A 21060-nucleotide genomic window follows, 5' to 3' on the forward strand; every position below is an offset into this window, starting at 1 on the left:
GGGGAAAGAGGTGGGGGGAGTGGGACTAATTGGACAGCTCTTTCAAAGAGCCAGCATCGGCAGGATGGGCCGAATGGCCTCTTTAAAAAATTCATTCATGGGATGTGAACGTCGCTGGCAAGGCCAGCATTTATTGCCCATCCCTAATTGTCCTTGAGAAGGTGGTGGTGAGCTACCTTGAACCGCTGCAGTCCGTGTGGTGAAGGTTCTCCCACAGTGCTGTTAGGAAGGGAGTTCCAGGATTTTGACCCAGCGACGATGAAGGAACGGCGATATATTTCCAAGTCGGGATGGTGTGTAACTTGGAGGGGAACGTGCAGGTGGTGTTGATCCCATGTGCCTGCTGCCTTTGTCTTTCTAGGTGGTAGAGGTCGTGGGTCTGGGAGGTGCTGTCGAAGAAGCCTTGGTGAGTTGCTGTAGTGCATCCTGTGGATGGTGCACACTGCAGCCACAGTGCGCCGGTGGTGAAGGGAGTGAATGTTTAGGGTGGTGGATGGGATGCCAATCAAGCGGGCTGCTTTGTCCTGGATGGTGTCGAGCTTCTTGAGTGTTGTTGGAGCAGCACTCATCCAGGCAAGTGGAGAGTATTCCATCACACTCCTGACTTGTGCCTTGTAGATGGTGGAAAGGCTTTGGGGAGTCAGGAGGTGAGTCACTCACCGCAGAATACCCACCCTCTGTCCTGCTTTTGTAGCCAGAGTATTTATATGGCTGGTCCAGTTCAGATTCTGGTCAATGGTCACCCCCAGGATGTTGATGGTGGGGGATTCGGCGATGGTAATGCCGTTCAATGTCAAGGGGAGGTGGTTAGACCCTCTCTTGTTGGAGAGGGTCATTGCCTGGCACTTGTCTGGCACGAATGTTACTTGCCACTTATCAGCCCAGGCCTGGGTGTTGTCCAGGTCTTGCTGCATTCCGGCACGGACTGCTTCATTATCTCCTCCTGTGCTATATCATTATGTCTGCTGCCCTGTTTATTTACTGTGTCGGGTTTCCACGCTCTCTCTGGGCAAGTGCAACACGTCACACGTGGGTTTGGAGGCTGGTAAACCAGGCGACCCCTGATTGGGCGAGAGCCGCATTACATAAACCCCTGAGCGGCCCATCAGAATCCTCCTGCGTGACGTCAGGGAGGAGGCGGGGGGGGGGGTTGGGTCCGCCAATGACGGACAGCTCGAGCGACCAATAGCGCCGGGGGAGGCGGGATCTAACCTTGACCAACGGAGGCCAGAGGCGGGACTTTGCCGCTCTTGTTTTTTTTGAAAAAAAAAGGCACAAAAGTCTCGAGCGGTCAGGATGATGGGCGGCGCCTTCCGCCAATCGGAAGCAAGGAAGGGGCGAGCCCACGTGGGGCGGCGACCAATCGGCGAACGGGAACCCGCTGGGAAGGAGGCGGGACCTTGATTCAGGTTAGGTTGCGCGGCCGCTGTGCGTTTATTTTTCAGTCCAGGTAAACAAAAAGCCTCGAGTCGGCGGACGGTGCGCTGTCAGCGCGGGCTCTCATCGTGTGGTGAATTTAACCGAAAGACATTTAAACCCTTCCTTTTATTATTTGTATTTTGTTGGGTTTTTATTTAAAAAAAAATCCCCCTCCCTCACAATGAACACGGTGCAGCTGATCAACATCGAGAGGCTGATCGAGGCCGCCCAGTACTTGGACAGGCGAGAGCGAGGTAAACAGTCCCTTTCCCCTTCCCCATCATCAGCGCTGAGGGGCCGGGGCCGGGGGGCCGGGGCCTCTCTCACTCCACTCACTGACCGTCTTGTTCTCTTTTTTTTTTCCCCTCCACCTCACACAGAGGCCGAGCACGGGTACGCGTCGCTCCTGCCCTGCAGAAGCGAGGAGGCGGGCAGCAAGAGGAAAAGCAAAAGCAAGAAGGGCGCCGGGAACAGGTAAAGACGGCGAATTGATCGGGGGGTCGGGGTGGGGGGGGGGGACGGGGCGGCCTGTGATCTCCTCTCCTTTACCTGCCCTCGGGATCCCGGACTGTCCTCTTCCCCCCCCCCCCCCCCCACCCTCAAGATCACAGACTACCCCCCCCCCCCCACCCGCAGGATCACAGACTACCCCCCCCCACCCTCAGGATCACAGACTACCCCCCCACCCCCACCCTCAAGATCACAGACTACCCCCCCCCCACCCTCAGGATCCCAGACTACCCCCCCCACCCTCAGGATCACAGACTACCCCCCCACCCCCACCCTCAAGATCACAGACTACCCCCCCCCCCACCCGCAGGATCACAGACTAGCCCTCTACCCTTAGGATCACAGACTACCCCCTCCCCACCCTCAGGATCACAGACCAACCTCCCTTCTACCCTCAGGATCACAGACTACCCCCTCCCCACCCTCAGGATCACAGACTACCCCCTCCCCACCCTCAGGATCACAGACTACCCCCTCCCCACCCTCAGGATCACAGACTACCCCCTCCCCACCCTCAGGATCACAGACTACCCCCCTCCCCACCCTCAGGATCACAGACTACCCCCCCCCACCCTCAGGATCCCAGACCAACCTCCCCCCCCCCCCACTCTCAGGATCACAGACTACCCCCCCCCCACTCTCAGGATCACAGACTACCCCCCCCCCCCACCCTCAGGATCCCAGACTATCCCCCCCCCCCACCCTCAGGATCCCAGAATATCCCCCCCCACCCTCAGGATCCCAGACTATCCCCCCCCCCACCCTCAGGATCCCAGACTATTCCCCCCCCCCTACCCTCAGGATCCCAGACTATCCCCCCCCACCCTCAGGATCCCAGACTATCCCCCCCCACCCTCAGGATCCCAGACTACCCCCCCCCACCCTCAGGATCCCAGACTACCCCCCCCACCCTCAGGATCCCAGACTACCCCCCCCCACCCTCAGGATCCCAGACTACCCCCCCCCACCCTCAGGATCCCAGACTATCCCCCCCCCACCCTCAGGATGCCAGACCAACCTCCCCCCCCACCCTCAGGATCCCAGACTACCCTCCACCCTCAGGATCCCAGACTATCCCCCCCCCCCCCACCCTCAGGATCCCAGAATATCCCCCCCCACCCTCAGGATCCCAGACTATCCCCCCCCCCACCCTCAGGATCCCAGACTATTCCCCCCCCCCTACCCTCAGGATCCCAGACTATCCCCCCCCACCCTCAGGATCCCAGACTATCCCCCCCCCCACCCTCAGGATCCCAGACTATCCCCCCCCCCCCCCACCCTCAGGATCCCAGACTATCCCCCCCCCCCCCACCCTCAGGATCCCAGACTATCCCCCCCCCCCCCCACCCTCAGGATTCCAGACTATCCCCCCCCCCCACCCTCAGGATTCCAGACTATCCCCCCCCCCCCACCCTCAGGATTCCAGACTATCCCCCCCCACCCTCAGGATTCCAGACTATCCCCCCCCCCCACCCTCAGGATTCCAGACTATCCCCCCCCCCCACCCTCAGGATCCCAGACTATCCCCCCCCCCCTCAGGATCCCAGACTACCCTACCCCCCACCCGCAGTATTCCAGACTGCCACCCCCCCCTCCCTGCCCGCAGAATCACAGACTACCCCCCCACCCCGCCCGCAGAATCACAGACTACCCCCCCACCCCGCCCGCAGAATCACAGACTACCCCCCCACCCCGCCCTCAGGATCACAGACTACACCCCCACCCCACCCTCAGGATCACAGACTACACCCCCACCCCACCCTCAGGATCACAGACTCCCCCACCTATCTTCTGGATCCCAGACTAACCCCCACCTACCCTCAGGATCCCAAATTAACTCCCTCCTACCTTCCCTCAGAATCCATAATAACCACTCCTGCCCTCAGTAATCCCCCCTCACCCATCCTCAGTATCCCAGAGTTATCCCCCTCAGATTCCATAATAAATCCATCCCACCCCTCACCCCCACCTACCCTCTGGATCCATAACAGTCTCCCCCTGTAAACTTGCCCTCAAGATCTCATGGTAATCCCTCCACCTGACCTTAGGAACCCAGAATAACCCATCCTTGCTGTCAGGATCCCACAATAACGCTCTCGACTTGCCCTCAGTACCCTGGGATTATCACCATTCTCTCAAATTGGTCAGGGACTTAATTTGTCTCTTATACTCTCCTAGAATCACGGCGATTTACTAACCCTGCCATTGCTCTGGGATTAAGCCTGTTCTAAAGTTAGACTGCCTGTGCTTGGGTTAAGACCAGTTTTGCTCTGCCACTTTCCTGGGATTAAATTCACAGTTTATTTCTCTTCACCCGCTCCCTACCCCCAGTTGAAGTGTTAAAAGTGAAGGATGATGCTGACAGGGAGGGCTGGACTGAGATCGGTGTGATCTCCTTTAACACTGATTATTGACCACGATCCCCATCACCGTGTGTTTGTAAACAAGGTAATAAAATAAATATGTACATGGACAGAACTAAAACAAAATGGTAGATTTTAGGAAGCAGGTCCATTAAGAATTACATTGCAAGCCTGTACGGTTACAGTTGCTTTTTAGATCTTTCTTTATCCAGCTCATGTGGTTTTCACCATTTAATTAGCTTCATTGACTTTCTCTTCAACTGTTGTGTGAATGATTGTTGCAAATAAAAATTGAATGTAATCTTTAGTCCAAGAAGTGCCTCAAGTCCTTTCCAAGATAAAATTTACTTTTTGCTTTTCTATCCCAACCCCTGCAACTCATTTCTGTTTGATCTGTGGAGACCTTCTCATCTCAAAAGAAAGAAATGAATTAACATTCACTAATGTCTTGGAAGGTGGTATTTTTAATGTGAGTAGGATCATTGTAACAATATTTGCACGATAGGAGTTTATTTTTGTTGTACGAAATGCCATACTGGTAATCTGACCAGTTTGTCATTTAATGGCCCTTTTACTTTCAGTCGTCAGTTTTAAAAAATAATACTGGCATTGCACTGTTATCAGCAATCCAACTTACTCTCGCCAAACTTCGATTTCAGAGTGAAGGATCAGTAGTGAGTTGACGAGCAGGATTTGTTATTTTTGGATGTATGTTGAGAGCTCAAGTTCATTTCAGGTTCATGTTTAAGGGATAGAGCGAGGTCATTTTTTTTTTAAGACTTAAGAGCCTCCTGTTTTTCACTTAATCCATGAACAAACTCCTGGAGAAAATGCGATTTTCCGCCAACCGCCACTACCTCAACAAATCAGCCCTTTACTTCAGGTGACAGGAGCCACACAGTGGACGCCTGAGAGTTGCCTTTATTTTCCTTCTTGTGGGGAAACAACATTGTTTTTCTCACCAACCCATCCAAAAGCAAAGCTGACATTGGGGACTTTGTGGAGGGAATCATAAAAGAGAGGCCCTTCATCAGTGGCACAGTACGTGGAAGCCAACAACAGACATTTCCTTTAAATGTGGAACTGTATTGTGGCATCTTCACCAATGAAAATTGCCTCATCCTTTTTGAAAAGCAATAATCGCCACAAAAACTAAGTCCCAACGCTCTCATTCCACCTTTGGTTGCAGTTATACTGCATGTTTTGCAAACTCAAAACCATGTGAGTTGGATTGCTGGATGGGGGTCTCACACCTCAAGATTTTAATGCACTCAGTTGCCTTTTGAGTTTTACTGCTACTTTTGTCCAAATATGCACCCATATTCGCTTTGCTTCAGTATAACTGCAACCTTGGTGTTGAAGCTGTGGCGTTTCGTTGACTGTGAGGGGAAATACTCTTTTTCTTAAAAAAAATGTTGTCTTCTCCAGGCAGGAGGGTTGGTTTATTTTGATGGCCGTGGCAACATGCCAACCAGAGTTGAATGGCAAATTGTTCTTTCAAGTTTTGTGGCTGTATTCTGTACATTATAGGACAATTGGAAATGATTGCTTTTATACTGCTCTGGCTTGCTGGTGTTTTTAGTGAATGTGCATTTTAATATTTATTGCATTAATGCTTTTAAGGTTTATCTCGAGCAAATTACGCATGCTGACGAGGTCATATCTAAAGCATCAAACGTTTAAGGAACTGGTTATTTTGCAACTGAAAAGGAGCATTTGACAAAATGCAACATCTTGCTCTGCTGTTTAAAGTTAATTTTAAACCAGTTTTCTCTCGAAAGTCCATTGAGAAGACACTTCCCCAGCATCCCAGGCAAATTCCGCAACTCGTGAAAAGAAATGTGTTAGTTAGTAAAACCCAAGCAATGCAGATAGAGAAACCAAGTTGCAGAGCTTAATTGTAGCCTGTGAAGCACAATATACCCTCTTGTCATTACAGCAAAGCAGCAAGTTGTGTTTCAAATGGACACTGTGAGTTGTGGTGTAATCTTGTGATTTGAATGTGCGGAGTACAGTCATTCTGCCATTAATATCATTTATTTTATAAATCTAATTCTGATGTGAAGACCGTCAGTTTTCACTGTACAATTTTCAAATTCTTGCATTTTATTAGGGACAACCTGCAAATGGTGCTTTTACCCTTAGACCACCATTCGACCCAGGGAAAGAGCTGGCTCCCTAGGCTGGCCAGCTGTGAAGCTGAAAAGAACACTGGTTATTATTACAATGACAAAGCTGCTAAAATACCAGGAATGGTTTTATTATTTTAATACTAAACCATAAAAATAAAGTATCTAAATTAAAAATTGAATTATTAATGGGAGATGAAGTTGAAGAACCATTAGCTATGGCAGTAGATTTAATTTTTTTTCATTTCCTAATTCAAATGGCTGAGGTGACCAAAGAAAAATGGAATCTTCCGCAACACAACTTTAATTTTGTAGATTGTGTAATAGCCTATTTCAAACATGCTTATCAGTAATAGATCACAGTTAGCTGTAAATTGCCATTTATTTTTTAAATTTAACTTGAACAGATTGTAATCCTTGTTTCATTCTTTTTCTAGGTCAACACACAATGAAATGGAAAAAAACAGGTAGGCTGATTGAAGACTGTATGTGATGAGTTGAAATGTTCATATGTAACTGTGTGGTTAGTTTAGTATTCTGTAATACATACTTCCACACTGTGACCTCCTGATGATCAACTACAGATTATTTCTCGATGAATTAAGATGATTAAGTCGAAGTCTTTAGTGCTTTGTGAGCCTAATTATGCATTATTGACAGCGGGCATACTGGGAACTGTTGCCTGTACAAAAATGAACTACGTCCTGAACTTTAACTCTAGCCTTTTTTTAAAAAAAAATAATATTTTATGCTTAAGAACCAAGAATTTAATATTAGGGTTCAAGTGACTGCCAGAAGTTGTTTTTCTAACTTGTGATGCCATCTGAGCCCCTTAATCAGATCATAGCCGTGGATACTTTCTCGGGAAACTATACTTCACCATTAGAAGAAAAGAAAGACTTGAATTTCTATTGCACCTTTCATGACCTCAGGATGTCCCAAAGCACTTCATAGCCAATTAAGTACTTTTGAATTTTAGTCACTGTTATAGTCTAAGAGCTGTGTGGGTAATAGAGCAGCAGGTGCAGTATTAATGTACTGTTTCATCCTGTAATTCTTCATTTCTAAACAGCTTTAGCCTACATCTCATTAGATGTACATTTCTAACTAATGTACACAAATCACCTGTACCTGCAGTAAAGCATCAGATATGGTCACTGTTTAATGCACTGGTTGGTGTGGTATTAAGCCATATGGAGCCATTGCCTTTTAGGGTTATGTACTAGTTTGGGTTTTTTTCTCCTTCCCTCCCTGCCACTCCCCTACCCCAAGACCTGGGTCGGCTTTCCCCCCGGCCCCAATCCATCTCCCCATCCCCTCTGCCCATCCATCTCTCTCTCGATGTTCTGTACCCTCCTCCCAGTCCACAGTCCCTCTCTCCTTGCCCCCAGGTTTGATTCCTGGCTGGTACTGAGTTAATTGTTCTTGGCCAGAGTGTTATTTGAGGCACTACAGTTAGCTCTAATGCCCTGTACTAAGGAGGGAAAAATGAGGAAGAGTTCCTGCTGCTTATTACAACCATTGACAGGATTGGCTTGGCTGTGATGCCCAATAGTTGAATAGTCTGATGACACACAGTGTCCAGGTTTTCAGATATACGACCATGTGGAAGGTACTGGAGGGTGACTTCTGGAACTGTATCCTACTAAGCCTTCAGGAGTGGAAGGAACAACATTTTTTTTAGATCAGAAATGTGGACAGAGCAGGTGGCTGGGTTAGGGTTAGGGTTACAGGGGTTATCATTGAAATGTCAGGACGTTTCTGGAAGAATTTCTGTCGATAGTTTTTCCAAATTCCCCCCTCCCCCCCCCTCTTGAGGGTATGCATTTTCCAATGTGCCACATGCCTCCTACGTTCCAAGAAGATCAGATGGGTGTCCTTCTCCTAGTATTGAGCCATGGCTCCTTGTGGTTAGTTACCAAGAAAAGCACATTGGAGACTTCCCATGTCTGATAATTGTTCCTCAGTGCAAGGAAGCACTTCATCTCTGCTCTGTGCCTCTCACAGAAAAATGAGTAATTGAGCAAAGTGAGGGATTGAAACTGCATCCATCCAGTCTCATTTGTTGGATTGCTCACCACTGCACTGCTTCCTCTGATCCCACATTCTTAAATGTCAGTTTTGACTAAAAGCATTAAATGGTTTTCAAACTCTCTTCAAAGCAGAATTTTGCCACACACTTTGATTTTGCAATTGGCACTCCATGGGCTGAGCAAAAGAACGTAATTGTGAAGCCTGCTTTTGTGTCTCTGGAACTGGGCACCTGCCACACAGCACTGTGTAGTTTTAAAAGGTAGCCTGGAGACTAATAAGAAAGACTGCATTAAGAAACCTTTTCCAGAGTGCAGGAGTTTTAATCAAGTGGTAGCCCCCCATGTTGTAGTTTCAGGAACATGCTGTTTGCACTGCTCTATGCTTCATGTTCTAGCTTTATAGTTGGTTCTGGTTGTTTTTTTTTTGCTTTCTCCTCTCTCTCCCTTCAGCCATCCCAGGATGACCTGCATCCAGACATCCACTACTCACACGAGGAAGTGCACAAGCAGTCTGGGCAGTCTTTTTCTGGGATGCTTGCCTCCCCACCCCTGTCCTAAGGAAGCAGCTAGCCATCCCCTCCCAAGTATTTGAGTAAACATGTTTGGACTGTCGAGTGCCAAAAAAGTTTCCATTCATCAGAAAAAGTACTTAGCGTTCAGCTCGTGTGAAATAGTCGGCTCCTCATCTGTTTTGTTTGTGTACAGCATGAGCACACTTTTTGAATAAAAATATCTGAAAGAAAAGGAGCTTGGGAGAAATATTTGATCAGATTTATGTGTACGTGTAGAGTTGATGTCGCTTTATGTGTACTTAATTATACTGGTGGTTTATGGTTGGTGATTAACATTTCCAGTCAGTTCCTGCTGCTTGCACCATGGTGGGCGAGGATAAAAGAAGAGAACTTGATTCTTGAGAGTACAAAGAATTAGCAACAAATTGTACACAACTTGAAGAACTTGTTCCACCTACATCTCCGATGTTAACAACAATTACGGCAGTCACACAGCGGATGCTTTTTGCAACGAGTTTTGTCAGCACCAAGTACCTGATCACTCCATCTACATAGTTTGCTTCTTTTCATGGAGCTAAAACTATCTTGAACATTTTCCCATATTGAATTGAGTGTCCTTTGAAAGTTGAAAGCATGACTTTTCGTGTGATGGAGTGGTACAGATGCACATTGTCATGGAGTGGGGGAAGCATGGGTTGACCCCCCACACATCTTTTCCTACCTAAGCAATGCTGCCCATGGAAGGAAAGGAAACTCTGAAGGAATGGCTCAATTGGAGAGTTGCTTCACAGCACTTGGCAGCTGGCTAAGTGCTGCATTTATGGTAGTTTGATACCTGGTGCTCTCAAGGCATATGGATTACATTGGGGAGTGGGAGGGAGCTGAAAGGAAAGAAAAGCAGGGAGATGGGGTGAGAGGCCAAACAAGTGTTCATCCTTTCCAAGGTAACCTGGATTGATAGTGATTTCTAAAGTGAACTGGTCATATAATAATTATATGATGTAACTTAGAAAAATGAGGCCCAAAATCTTCTATCCACAAACACTGCATTATGTTAGTCATAAAGCAACTTGTATGAATACAACTGTGCCCTGGTTGAACCGTCTGCATTGGGAAGTAATGCACATTGAGCAATATACATTGCAGCAGATACATATCCGGTGGCTTGTCCAATATTTCACTTGGTGCCTGCTTGTGTGCTTCTTTGAGCTCATACTAGGTGGACTTCTAAATTAGAACAGAATCTCCAGTCCTTTTTAGTTCCCATTGAACTTTTTCAACTGCTGAAGTTAAATGGAAGCTTTGGACCAGTTTGTTGTGTATCATTAGATTAAAGGGATATTATTGTTCAACAATTCATATTTGTGCAAATACACTAGTATAATTAATGATGTGTCTCAGATAACCCTTATTGCCGTATTTTGTCATTTTGATTTGAGGCAGCTTGGGAGCAGATCTCTTCCAACAGTTCCCCTCATGTGGAGGTCTACGCAGGGAGATGGGAGAGAGTCACCATGGCACATTTCTTGGCTAAACCTAGGAGAATATTGTTTGCCTACTTGGATACACTGGGAAGATTTCGAATGATAAAAATGTACAAAATAACATCCACCAGTCCCTGACCAAAAGTCAATTTTGAAAAATGTTTTCACATTTGATTTATTTCAGTTTAAAACTCCCATTGTTTTCCTGGCCTCTGTGGACATGTACCAGTTGCAGGGAGGTGGGAAACATGCTCCAAGGCCTCTGCTAATGTCGCCCTGAACGAGCTGCACAGAGGCCCACAGGAGTGGCCTGGGGAGAATTTGCATTCCATTTCTCCAAATATTTTGCTGATATTTCAGATCTATGTGATAAAGCCTGAGTGTTGTAAAATGAAGAATGTAATGCAGACTTCCATTGCTTTCATTCGTCTCAGTTGCTTTCATGAGAAAGCATAGACATGAGGATACATATCTGCGAAGAATCAGGTTTCATATTACATGCTGCAGATTTCTGAATGAGATAATGTGGGTCAATCTTCCACTTTCTCCAGGTGGAAGGATCCCAGTTGTGGTGAAGGTTCGTGCGCTTGACAGATCACGCGAGTTTAACATAACGAGATAATAGAGGTTGGATGACGGAATAAATGGTCAGAATCTTGAGAGGACAGCTGCAATGGAGCTGCCACTGACAGCAAATCTTGTGCTTCTATATTTCCTGAATTGACTTTTGGAATTGCAGTTTTTAGTTGAGGCAGGAGACAAATCCAGTTTATTTCGTGTGAATTGCACTGTGCTTACACTTCAGCTGTGCTGCTGTTAGGAATTTTTCATAATGCTACAGAGGTAGTGAACGCAACATGTAAAGATGTATTTCAGCTAATGGTGCCCATTGCATATGGGATATAACTGACTTACCATGGAGTAATGGAAATAGCTATGACACAGGAACAATGCTCACATGGATGCAGTGTGCTGAAAAATGGTAAACTGTAAAGTTGCAGGATGCTGAACAACCCACCTACCTTGCTGTTGCAGAATGTTTCCTATGAGTCACATTTTAAACACAGAGGATATTTTGAGAATTAAAGATTGAGGTAATAAAGGGCCTTGTGCATTTCGAGTGATTGTGTCTGGTCTGACTGCATGCAAAAAGCCCCAACAACCAAGGATGCATGGATAAGGTAGTTGGTGAAGCGAGAAAGTCTATCTTTTAAAATAATTGCAGGGCCTCTCAACCTCTTGTGGATTCATTTCTATTCCCTCTTGTGGCTTACACTTCATTTTTGAAATGCTTTATTGCGCAGTATTATGCAGCTTTTAACAGTGCATTCAATCTGAAGTGAAGCTTGTTCTCGGGTGGGCCAGAATTTGTTGAACCCTGAATGAAACTTTTTTTTAATCAAGCCCTTTGCCTCTGAAGGTCACTTTTGTTGCACCCCTCATCTCCAAACATTATTCACTGGCCAACAGAGCAACCAGGAAACCTACTTAATGACACTCTACGACTGGCCAAATGGGTTGTTGTCGGGGAGGCCGTCACAATTAAGAAAATTTTCCTTAGTGTAGCATTGACCCTTGTCACCAGTGCAGATTTGCAGATCCAAACTTGAACCTTAACATCCCATTTACTGAGTTGTTGTATTTGAGTGCACTGTACCAACACACTATGTAGCTGGTGGACATTTGGTTTGCCCTTTTACTAATAGCTCCCTTTGACTGTAAAATGGAGTTGGAACCGTGGTTGAAGAAAGCAAACTAACCTGTTTGTCAACAGGTAGAAGAGCTGTAATGCTGATCATTAATGAGCAATAAATCAGACATTTGCCAAATTCATTTCAGATCGCAGGGAACCTGAAATCTTAAGGCAGGATTACTCCTAACTAAAGAAAGCTAATGCTCGAGAGAAATTGTTGCTAAAATAGGCCAATCATATGTCACAAGATGTGCGCTGGGAAGGCTTTTTTAGAAATGTGTGCGGTTGTTAAGTGCGCTGTAGTGGTTATGTTACTGGACCAATAATCCAGAGACCTGGACTAGTAATCCAGAGAATGTGAGTTGAATTCCCACCATGGCAGTTTGAGAATTTGAATTCAGTTTAAAAAATCTGTAAATAAAATACTGGACCCTGAAGCTGATGGATTGTTGTAAAAACCCACTAATGTCTTTTAGGGAAGGAAACCTGCTGTCCTTACCCAGTGTGGCCTCTCTGTGACTCCAGCTCCACCCCAACGTGGTTGACTCTTAACTACGGACTGAAGTGGTCTAGCAAGCCTTTCAGTTGTATCAAAATGCTTCACGCAGCAGTTAAAGAAGGAGGCCCACCACCACCTTCTCAGGGCCATTAGGGATGGGCAATAAATACTGGCCTTGCCAGCAACGCCCGCATCCTGAGAATGAATAAAATGCACAACTTTTGCTATCTGACCACCAAACTTCCCCAATGTTAAACAGTGGTCTGACAAAACCAATAATACAAAAAAATTTTCCTGGCCTGTATGGGTGGGCTCAGCTCACAGCCTGCCTGTTGCCCAAACAAAATGGTGATCCAGTGCTGCCAAAAGCATCAGTTTGCTACCAGGAGTGCTGTGTGGGGGAAAAGATCTCTCGAATTCATATTTCAGGACTGCTGCTGGAATGGAGGCTATCTGCATTGTAAACACTGTGACTAAAATGAGATCTGAGTGTACTTATCTGCATTGCTTCAGTAAAGATGGGGAAAAGACTCCAACAAGTAAAAACTCAATTGACTTCTGTTCTGCTGTCAATCGGCAGGTAGCACAGGGCTGTAATTGCTTCATGTATCGGTTGTGGGTGGCAGAGCAATCCTTTTACATTTGTCTTTAACATGTTAACCTGTTCATCAGTAAATAAAACTGGTTCAGGGAACTGTGTGGTTGAGGTATTGTGGCACTAGAAGTAACTTCCTTAATTATCTGTGGTAGGTTGGTGGAGTCATATTGGATCATGAGGTTGGAATAATGTGCTGGAGTTTTGTTGGATTACCTTTTGGGGCATGGGTGGAAACTTCATATACCTTTCTCTTAGAGATGCTTGTTTTTTTTTCATCAGGAGAATGGGTTTTTCTGGTTATAGTGCAAATTATATTTGGTCAATTGGGGAAGTGATTTTGAGGAACAGTGGCTTTTTCTTATAATGTAATTCTTCATGTTGACTCCACATTTTAAAAAAAAACATTCAAAGCAATTTTTATACTTCTGTAACAGACTTGTTAAAAGCATACGCATACCTTTATATACTGTATGTGCACAGACAAATTCTTGATACAATCATGTTGAAACAGATGGTAATGGTGACTGTACGTCTTGCAGATTGGTTGGTGTCGGCACGCAAACCTAATTAGATTTGTGTAACATAGTTTTTGTTTTGTTAAAGGGAGTTGGACCTTTCGATCTCAGCAGGCTCAGTCCAATTAGGATATTGTATTATGCTAACAAATTTGGGGTATATCTGAGAGGGGTGACGTCCGGAAGGATGATGAGGAAGTTCTGTTTATCTGTAAAGTGGAAGGTATATCCCTATTTCCCCCCCACCCCCAAATAAAACTGCTCACAAAAAGATTTAAACAAAATATATTTTTTTGTTTTTTGCAATTGTATTTAGTTGTGTTGTGTACCCATGATGCTTCAGCGTCTGTTTGGAGTATCGTGGAGAGGGCAAGAATTATGTAAAGCCTCGTACATTAGAGAACCTTTGGGAGAGTCTTCACAAACTCTGTAAACCACAGCAATTTCTGGACTGTGTTACAGCACATTGTGATATTCACAGAAGGTTTCAGAATTGTCTATTGAGACGGCAGTTAAAAATTAACACCAATGTAGGTGCTGTAAAGCCATTGTCTAACTTTTTCCATTTGTACTGTTTTCTTTCAAAGACACATTATGAAAAATGTAATTTTAACCCTTTTGAAGGCTGCAGCACTATTTATGTGCCTGCCAACCTGGAATAGTAGCAAAAACTGACCAGCAGATGACTCAAAAGCAACCATGAATATAGGCGTCTGATAGGTTGTTATAATCTTCAGTTTGTCGAGGGAAGTAAACAGCAAAGATCAGGAGCTTAGAAAGATGGCAGTTTCTTTGTACCAACAATACTGTCAATCAAAACATGTTTTGTGATTCTGTCCTCAACTTCTACTTGATAATTAGAAATGTTTTGGCACGCTTACACGAAGGAGAAAGGTGTGCCCAATAAATATGTTTCAGCCGTGAGGGCAAAGATAAATACTACGAATGACGAAGCTAAAATAGGCAAGATTGTCAGCTGATGCAGGCTTTGGTTTTCACATGAACCCTTTTAAAATCCAGCAAGGAAGGAATTGTAGCTTTCAGTTTCCCTTTCGGTACTTGGCTTGCGGGTTTTTTATATTGTTGAATGCACCCTCCAAACAATGCTGTACTTTATGCCAGCATTAAGTAGAATGTTGCTAAACAGGATCTTACAAGAATATATTTATATCTTTGGGGGAATTTAGTATTCAGCACAGCCAAGCTTCCTGCTCCATTTACACCATTTGAGGGGACTCCACTTGTCTGAAATTATTCCCTATACAATGGCACTGTTCTCTTACACAACTGAGGCAAATCTTCAGTTGCAGGAGAAATAGAACTTTGATTTCTTTGTGTATGTTTTGTTCTACAAGCTAATATTTATGCTTTGGAATAATGCGCTCCAGACATATAATTGCAAATTTATGATTCTTTTTCCCTAAGTGTCAATCAGCCTTTAGTTGTCATCAATCCTCCCTATCTAGAGTGCTCTCTTAAATATTGAGGAGCCTTATGTTGTAGGCCCAAATCTTATCAGCCGTTGAAGAACATGTTCTATTGTTCTTTTGCTCACTGTTCAAACCAAGCACTGTGGATCAGGCATGAGGAAGCCCCTTGTGGTGATCTGTTTTCATCTCTATTTCAAGGGCTGGTGTGTTGGAGCAGTGGTACCTGATGAGTTCCCTGACTTTGGCCATGCTGCTGTTGGGAGGAGCCAAGTGCCAATCAGCCATCTCCTCACAGAAAGGGAAAATCATCGGGAGAGTTCACACAGGCCTCTCTATTTAATACTGTTTAATGGGCAGCTGAAGAACAGCATTGACCAAGGCCTGTGGCCAGCATGCTGTCTCAGCCACCAGAGGAGTGTGACCCCAGGTACGTGGGAGGAGGTGTTCATTTTACTTAGTCTAAATTGGCGTAGCTGAACTGAATTGCTTGAAGCCTCTTCATATCTCTCCACGTGACGGTTTTATTGATGTTGATCCCGTTAAGCGATCCAGCTTCATTTAACTTACAAAAGATTATTTTCTCCTCTCCCAGGAGTAAATGTACCAAGGTGTCTGTTATTGAAACGTACGGACCAGGAAGGTCCAAAGCTCCATCCCAAATCTGTGTTGAGTGAGATGACCTTAGTTTGCATGGTGTGAGGCATAACCATTGACTTCAGTGCTGCCAACCTCAGGAAAGAGAAAAAATAACCAGGGTCAGTGCTCCTGGTAACTATCCATTAATCTGTGCTGGAAAGTACTTGTGTGGAAGTAAAATGAATTTCAGTTTTTCATCACTCTTTTCCCCCCCCCCCCCACCCAAGATTTGTTCATTGTCATCTATTACTAGATAATTGGCACAACACTCCTTCTGTTGTACAGTGGAGATTCAGCATTTCAGGTGTGGGAGATGCCAGTCATCTTCAACAGGTGCCACCCACAGGTTGTGTCATCTCGAGCTTCCATTGACCATATGGGAATTGGCTTGCTTTCAGTTCCTAAATGCTAATGCAAGGTCAGTGATTTTTTCACTCTCTGCTTCTGTGTCTGTTAACTGAGAGCAACTACAATTATGGATCCCCCAAAAGGAGTGGAACAATGAGATAAAGCGGTATTTCACCAAATGGGCAGACAAGATACTTCGATTTTTTTTTAAATATGCATGAAATCTTGACATTTCTTCACTTAGCAACATAATCCTGACCAGCTGAAGCCCAGCAATCTCACCTTGAGCAACAATGTGTACATCCTTTTACATAGCAAGGTGTTAATTGACGTCGTACTGAGTGAGTCCTCATGATGGATATTTGATTTGTCTATTCAGTAATTGATGGAGCACCAACTGGGAGGACGTGTTCATTTTACTTAGTCTAAATTGGTGCCGCCATATCATTAGGTGCATTAGAAAGCATTTTAATTTTTATCACTAAAAGACCATGGGGTTTATTTCAGGATGGCCGAGCGGGTGCGAGGTGGGGGGGCTCGTAAAATCGGGGAATCCCGGAGCGGGTCCGGAGCCTGGCTCCAACCCGCCCACTTCCAGGTTCCCCAGTGATGCGTGCGCACCCAAACGGAGCTCCCGCATGCGGGACTCCCACCAGCAATTAAAGCCGGCGGGATGACAATTTAAATACTTACTTACCTCGTTGCGGTACTTGACAGACCTCATTGACAGGAGATTTTGGCAGGGGTGCAATTTTCATGGATCCTCAGCGTGTTTCCCGTGCTGTGGGAAATACTCCCTGTTGGAGCAGACGTGTTTCAGTCAGCAGCCAGTGGGAGATGCAAAGGATTTTTTGACAGTTTGGGGGAATACCTCATTTATTGCAGCAGGGCACTCTGTCACTTCAGACAAAGTTTTGGCTGTTACACCTTTGTCTTTCCACTCAAAGTTATTAATTTATACCCTAAACTCTGCTGTGCAAACACATTTACCTACTTTGCAGACCCCCTCAAACTCACACCGTCAGGATGGGGGGCGCCATGGCTGCATTCATCATTTCATCCGAGGACAAGCAACATCACCAGCCTCGCCAGGCACGCCGTCCACCTCCGCCACGTGGAGCTCCACAACACAGTGCTGCCACAGGCACCTGCACAAAATAGTCGTGCAACTACACATATACCCACTGTAGGGTGACCCAGTGGGTGGCATCAAGCATGGGTGTTCATGGTGAACCTCATAAAAGGGACTTATTGCACAAGCCAGTCAAGAATGGCCAAGACGTGGCAGTAGTGGTGACAATATAACATTTAATGTGAGTTGAACCAAAATCAAATATAAATTAAAAACATGACAAACCGTCAAACACCCTTGTGCATCCCCTTTGTGCTCACGAAACCTTTGCCTTACGCTTCCTACTACTCATACATGATGCATCCCCTGTGGCTGCAGCAGAGGTAGTGGCAGCTTGGGTGAGGGTGACCGTGAAAGAGATGCATCAGAGGGTGAGTGTGAGATTGTGTGAGGATTGGGTTGAGTGGTAGTGGTGGGATGAGTACTGGGGAGGTGAGTAAGTGCAGGTAAGTTGAGGATGAGGTTTGAGTGAGTGTGAGGAGCGATGTGATAGAGTAGTGTTGGCAGTGCAGAAGGAGTTGTGGGGTGAGGGGGGTGATGTGGAAGACTGAATGTCGGAGAATGAGTAAGAGTACTCACTTTGGCTGACCTAGTTTGGTCATTGAAGCGCTTCCTGCACTGTATTCAGATGCGGGATATGTTGCTGGTGCTGCTGACCTCCTCTGCCACCTCGAGCCAGGCCTTCTTAGTGGCAGAGGCAGGCCACTTCCATCCGCTGGGGAGAAGATCTCTCTTCTCCTCAACCCATCCAGTAAGACCTGGAGTGAGGCATCATTAAACCTGGGAGCAGCCTTTCCCCTGGGCTGCTCCATGCTGTAATTTTGGCTGTTTGCTGCAAGAGCAGCATTGAAGGACTGCCCCTTTAAATAGGGCTCCTCCAGCTGACAGCCTGTGATGCGGGTCCGCCGTCCTCCCACTGCGCAGGTTTCCAGTGGGAAACCCGGAAGCCAAGGTAAGTGGCTTCCATTTACTCACAATCGCATGGGGAACGCACCGATTTTACTGGGTGGTTAACCCACGCGCCCAGTTGCCCCGCCCCCCCCCGCTGCCAACCTGCCTCCCTGGTAATATCGGGGCCCAAGTCTTAATTATTTAACCCTTACCCCCCTGCCCCCACAGTTATTTTGGGAGATTCATTCTGATGGATAGAGCAAAATCCATTGCTCAGTTGTTCAGTTGGAGAAGGAATGATACTGTCACAGCATTTATCATCTGGTGACTTTGGACCATTCTGTCAGTGAGTAAATGATTGAGCCAGCCATGGTTGGGCATCTTCAGATTAGAATTCTGTGCTTCAGCCACACCTTTAATCTAATTTTCCTCGACAGAAATTAGCTAACGGTTGGAATATCCAACCAGCTGTAGCAGAATACATCAACATCACAGTAGTTTACATGCCATTGTATTTTTAAAAAGAAAAATCCCTGACTATCCAGTGAAAAGTATATGACAGTAGTTGCTGTGATGCCTATTACTGTACTAGATTTGTTGTGATATCGATACACTGTCAGCAAGTTTGTCCTAATGTTTTCTTTTTACTTTTTCCCCCCACTTGTTTTCTCCCTTGTGCTTATTGGAACTCCCCACCCCATACACAGCTCACAACCAATTGGTGACAAGCTGTCAGTCTTTTATCAGCATCATCTTGAAATCAGCTGTGAAGATATCTGCAAGTGAGGCCGAGTGATGACTGATTCAGAATTTTTTCCTTCCCCCTGTTAAAATGCCTGGCTTCCATTTGCCACTGCCCCACTGGTGGCATTATGAATTTAGCCATCTCAATAAATGGTCATAATTACAGACTGCATCAGACTATAAATGGTCAGTAGATATGTACATCTGCTACACACACACACACACAGACACAGACACAGACACGATGTAGTACAAATTCTCAGAGAAGGTAACTGATTCAAGGGTAGGGTGGACATTTGATGCCTTTAAAAGGGAACTGGGTGGGATTGAATAAATTTCACAACACTGCTTGATTATGTTTTCAGGGAGCTCTAGGAAGTAAATTTATGTTTTGAAGTCGGGAAACAGGTTGGTAAGGTGAGAGGGAGGGAACTCTGATAGAACAATTCTCCATGAGCTGTGGTTGGAGCAGGCTTGATAGGTTGAATGTTCTTCCAGTTTTTCTTGTGTCTGGAACTGCAGTGGAGTTTCTTCCTCTCTGTAATCCTGTGACTGTCAGGGATTCAGAGCCCATATTCTGCACATCTTAGTGGTTAGCTATTTGTTTACTTGACTCGTCTGTATCATCAATGATTGTAACTTACAACTACAAAACTCAAGATGAATACTGCAGTCGCAGGAGGTTGGCAAATCTCTGGTATGCAGTTGGTGAAGGAGAAGAGAGGTGCTGGACCTCCCATATGGAGAAAACCATCCAGATCCCACAACAGCAGTGAAATGAATGATCAGTTGGATCTGTTTTTTTCTGATGTTGGTTGATGGAAGAATGTAGGCCAGGATACGCTGAGAGCTTCCAAGTCTTGTTTGAAAAGCTTTATGTACACAGTACTGAGTGGTTCTAGTGCCTTCAACATTGCTGAGTTACCAGTTTTTGAATGCGTTCTGCTTTCTGAGATACAACACTTCAGAAGTAGGCTTTTTAAAAAAAAAAGTAACTATTAAATCTGAAGTCTTTTGAGGTATCTTTTTATTATGACAATTGAATTGAATTGAAGAAAAAGTGCAAAGAAGCACACCATTTAAATGGCGACTTTTGTCAACCCACTGGGTTCCCAAAGTGTAGTAATGGGTTCCTGAGCCTCATGATTCTCACCAGCTTGAGAAGCCGTAGTGTGTTGCTAATCTATTGGCAAATGCCGACGTTTAAATCAGAGCAGCTGAACTGCTGTCTGATTTCCCCATGTATCGGATTAACTTTGTGAGCTCACGTTCCATCATCTGCATCCCATTCAGCCTGGAGTAAACAGGCATGGGACACGTGCTGTCCAGGGTTGTGTGAAATCGTGTGCTACATTACACTGGCATAATGCCCAGAACTGTAAATTCAAGCACCGTATCCAGATTCGGAGACACTAAGTGTGTACAACAACTCAAGGAAGCAGTAGGGCTGCATTTATTCACATGCAACTTCTACAATCCCTAAAAACAAAATAAATCCATTCTGGTTACATGTGGCACTGACTTCAGCTGATTTTTAAAGTTGCGCCCTGATGACGGTTTATGGACTAATCTAATTCTCCTGGAATTCTTTCACATTTTTATTGCAATTCATCCCTTTTTTGTCAACGAATCTGTGCTAGGAACAGTTTGTCATTTCAGTAATTGCAAAATGCATTACTGCCTCCATTAGTTTCTTCAGAATCTGATCTCTATTGGTGTACACTACTATGGATTTTCATAAATTCAGTATTGCAGGCTGTATGTACTCATATTACAGAAACATAGCCTGAGATTTTTTTTTAAGAGAGAACAGTTCACTGTTGCAAATTTCCAGTGCAACGAATTTCAAAGCAACCACTAGTCCTGGAACATTCAAGATTCTTGGCCGTACTCCTTCTGAAGCCTTGCTGCCAAAGAACAGTTAATGGGTGTGTTTGTGGAGCCTGTGAAGTGTTGACTTGGCTTGACGGTAGCACTCTCGCCTCTGATTACGTTGCCACTTTCAGTATAGTTAGTTAAGAAAGAACGCAGCTTATATTAGCGCATTTCAATCGTCGGGACTTCGAAGCGCTTCACCGGAAATAAATTACTTTTTGAAGTGTGATCACTGTAGCCAATTTGTGC

The 21060-nt window shown here is 45.4% G+C and overlaps 1 protein-coding gene across 2 annotated transcripts in view; it reads left to right on the top strand.

The window, feature by feature from the left end:
• Window positions 1-1427: 1427 nt before the first annotated feature.
• The window catches only part of mxd1 (MAX dimerization protein 1), a 97286-nt gene continuing 77653 nt past the window's right edge, over window positions 1428-21060 (top strand). For both annotated transcript variants that reach the window (XM_068001273.1, XM_068001272.1), the window contains exons 1-3: window positions 1428-1673; window positions 1800-1893; window positions 6859-6888. In XM_068001273.1, coding sequence (XP_067857374.1) covers window positions 1601-1673; window positions 1800-1893; window positions 6859-6888 — 197 coding nt within the window. In that variant the 5' untranslated portion in view covers window positions 1428-1600. The remainder of the gene's footprint in view (window positions 1674-1799; window positions 1894-6858; window positions 6889-21060) is intronic.

The sequence above is a fragment of the Heptranchias perlo genome, chromosome 20 (assembly GCF_035084215.1).
Source record: "Heptranchias perlo isolate sHepPer1 chromosome 20, sHepPer1.hap1, whole genome shotgun sequence".
NCBI classification, from domain to species: domain Eukaryota; kingdom Metazoa; phylum Chordata; class Chondrichthyes; order Hexanchiformes; family Hexanchidae; genus Heptranchias; species Heptranchias perlo.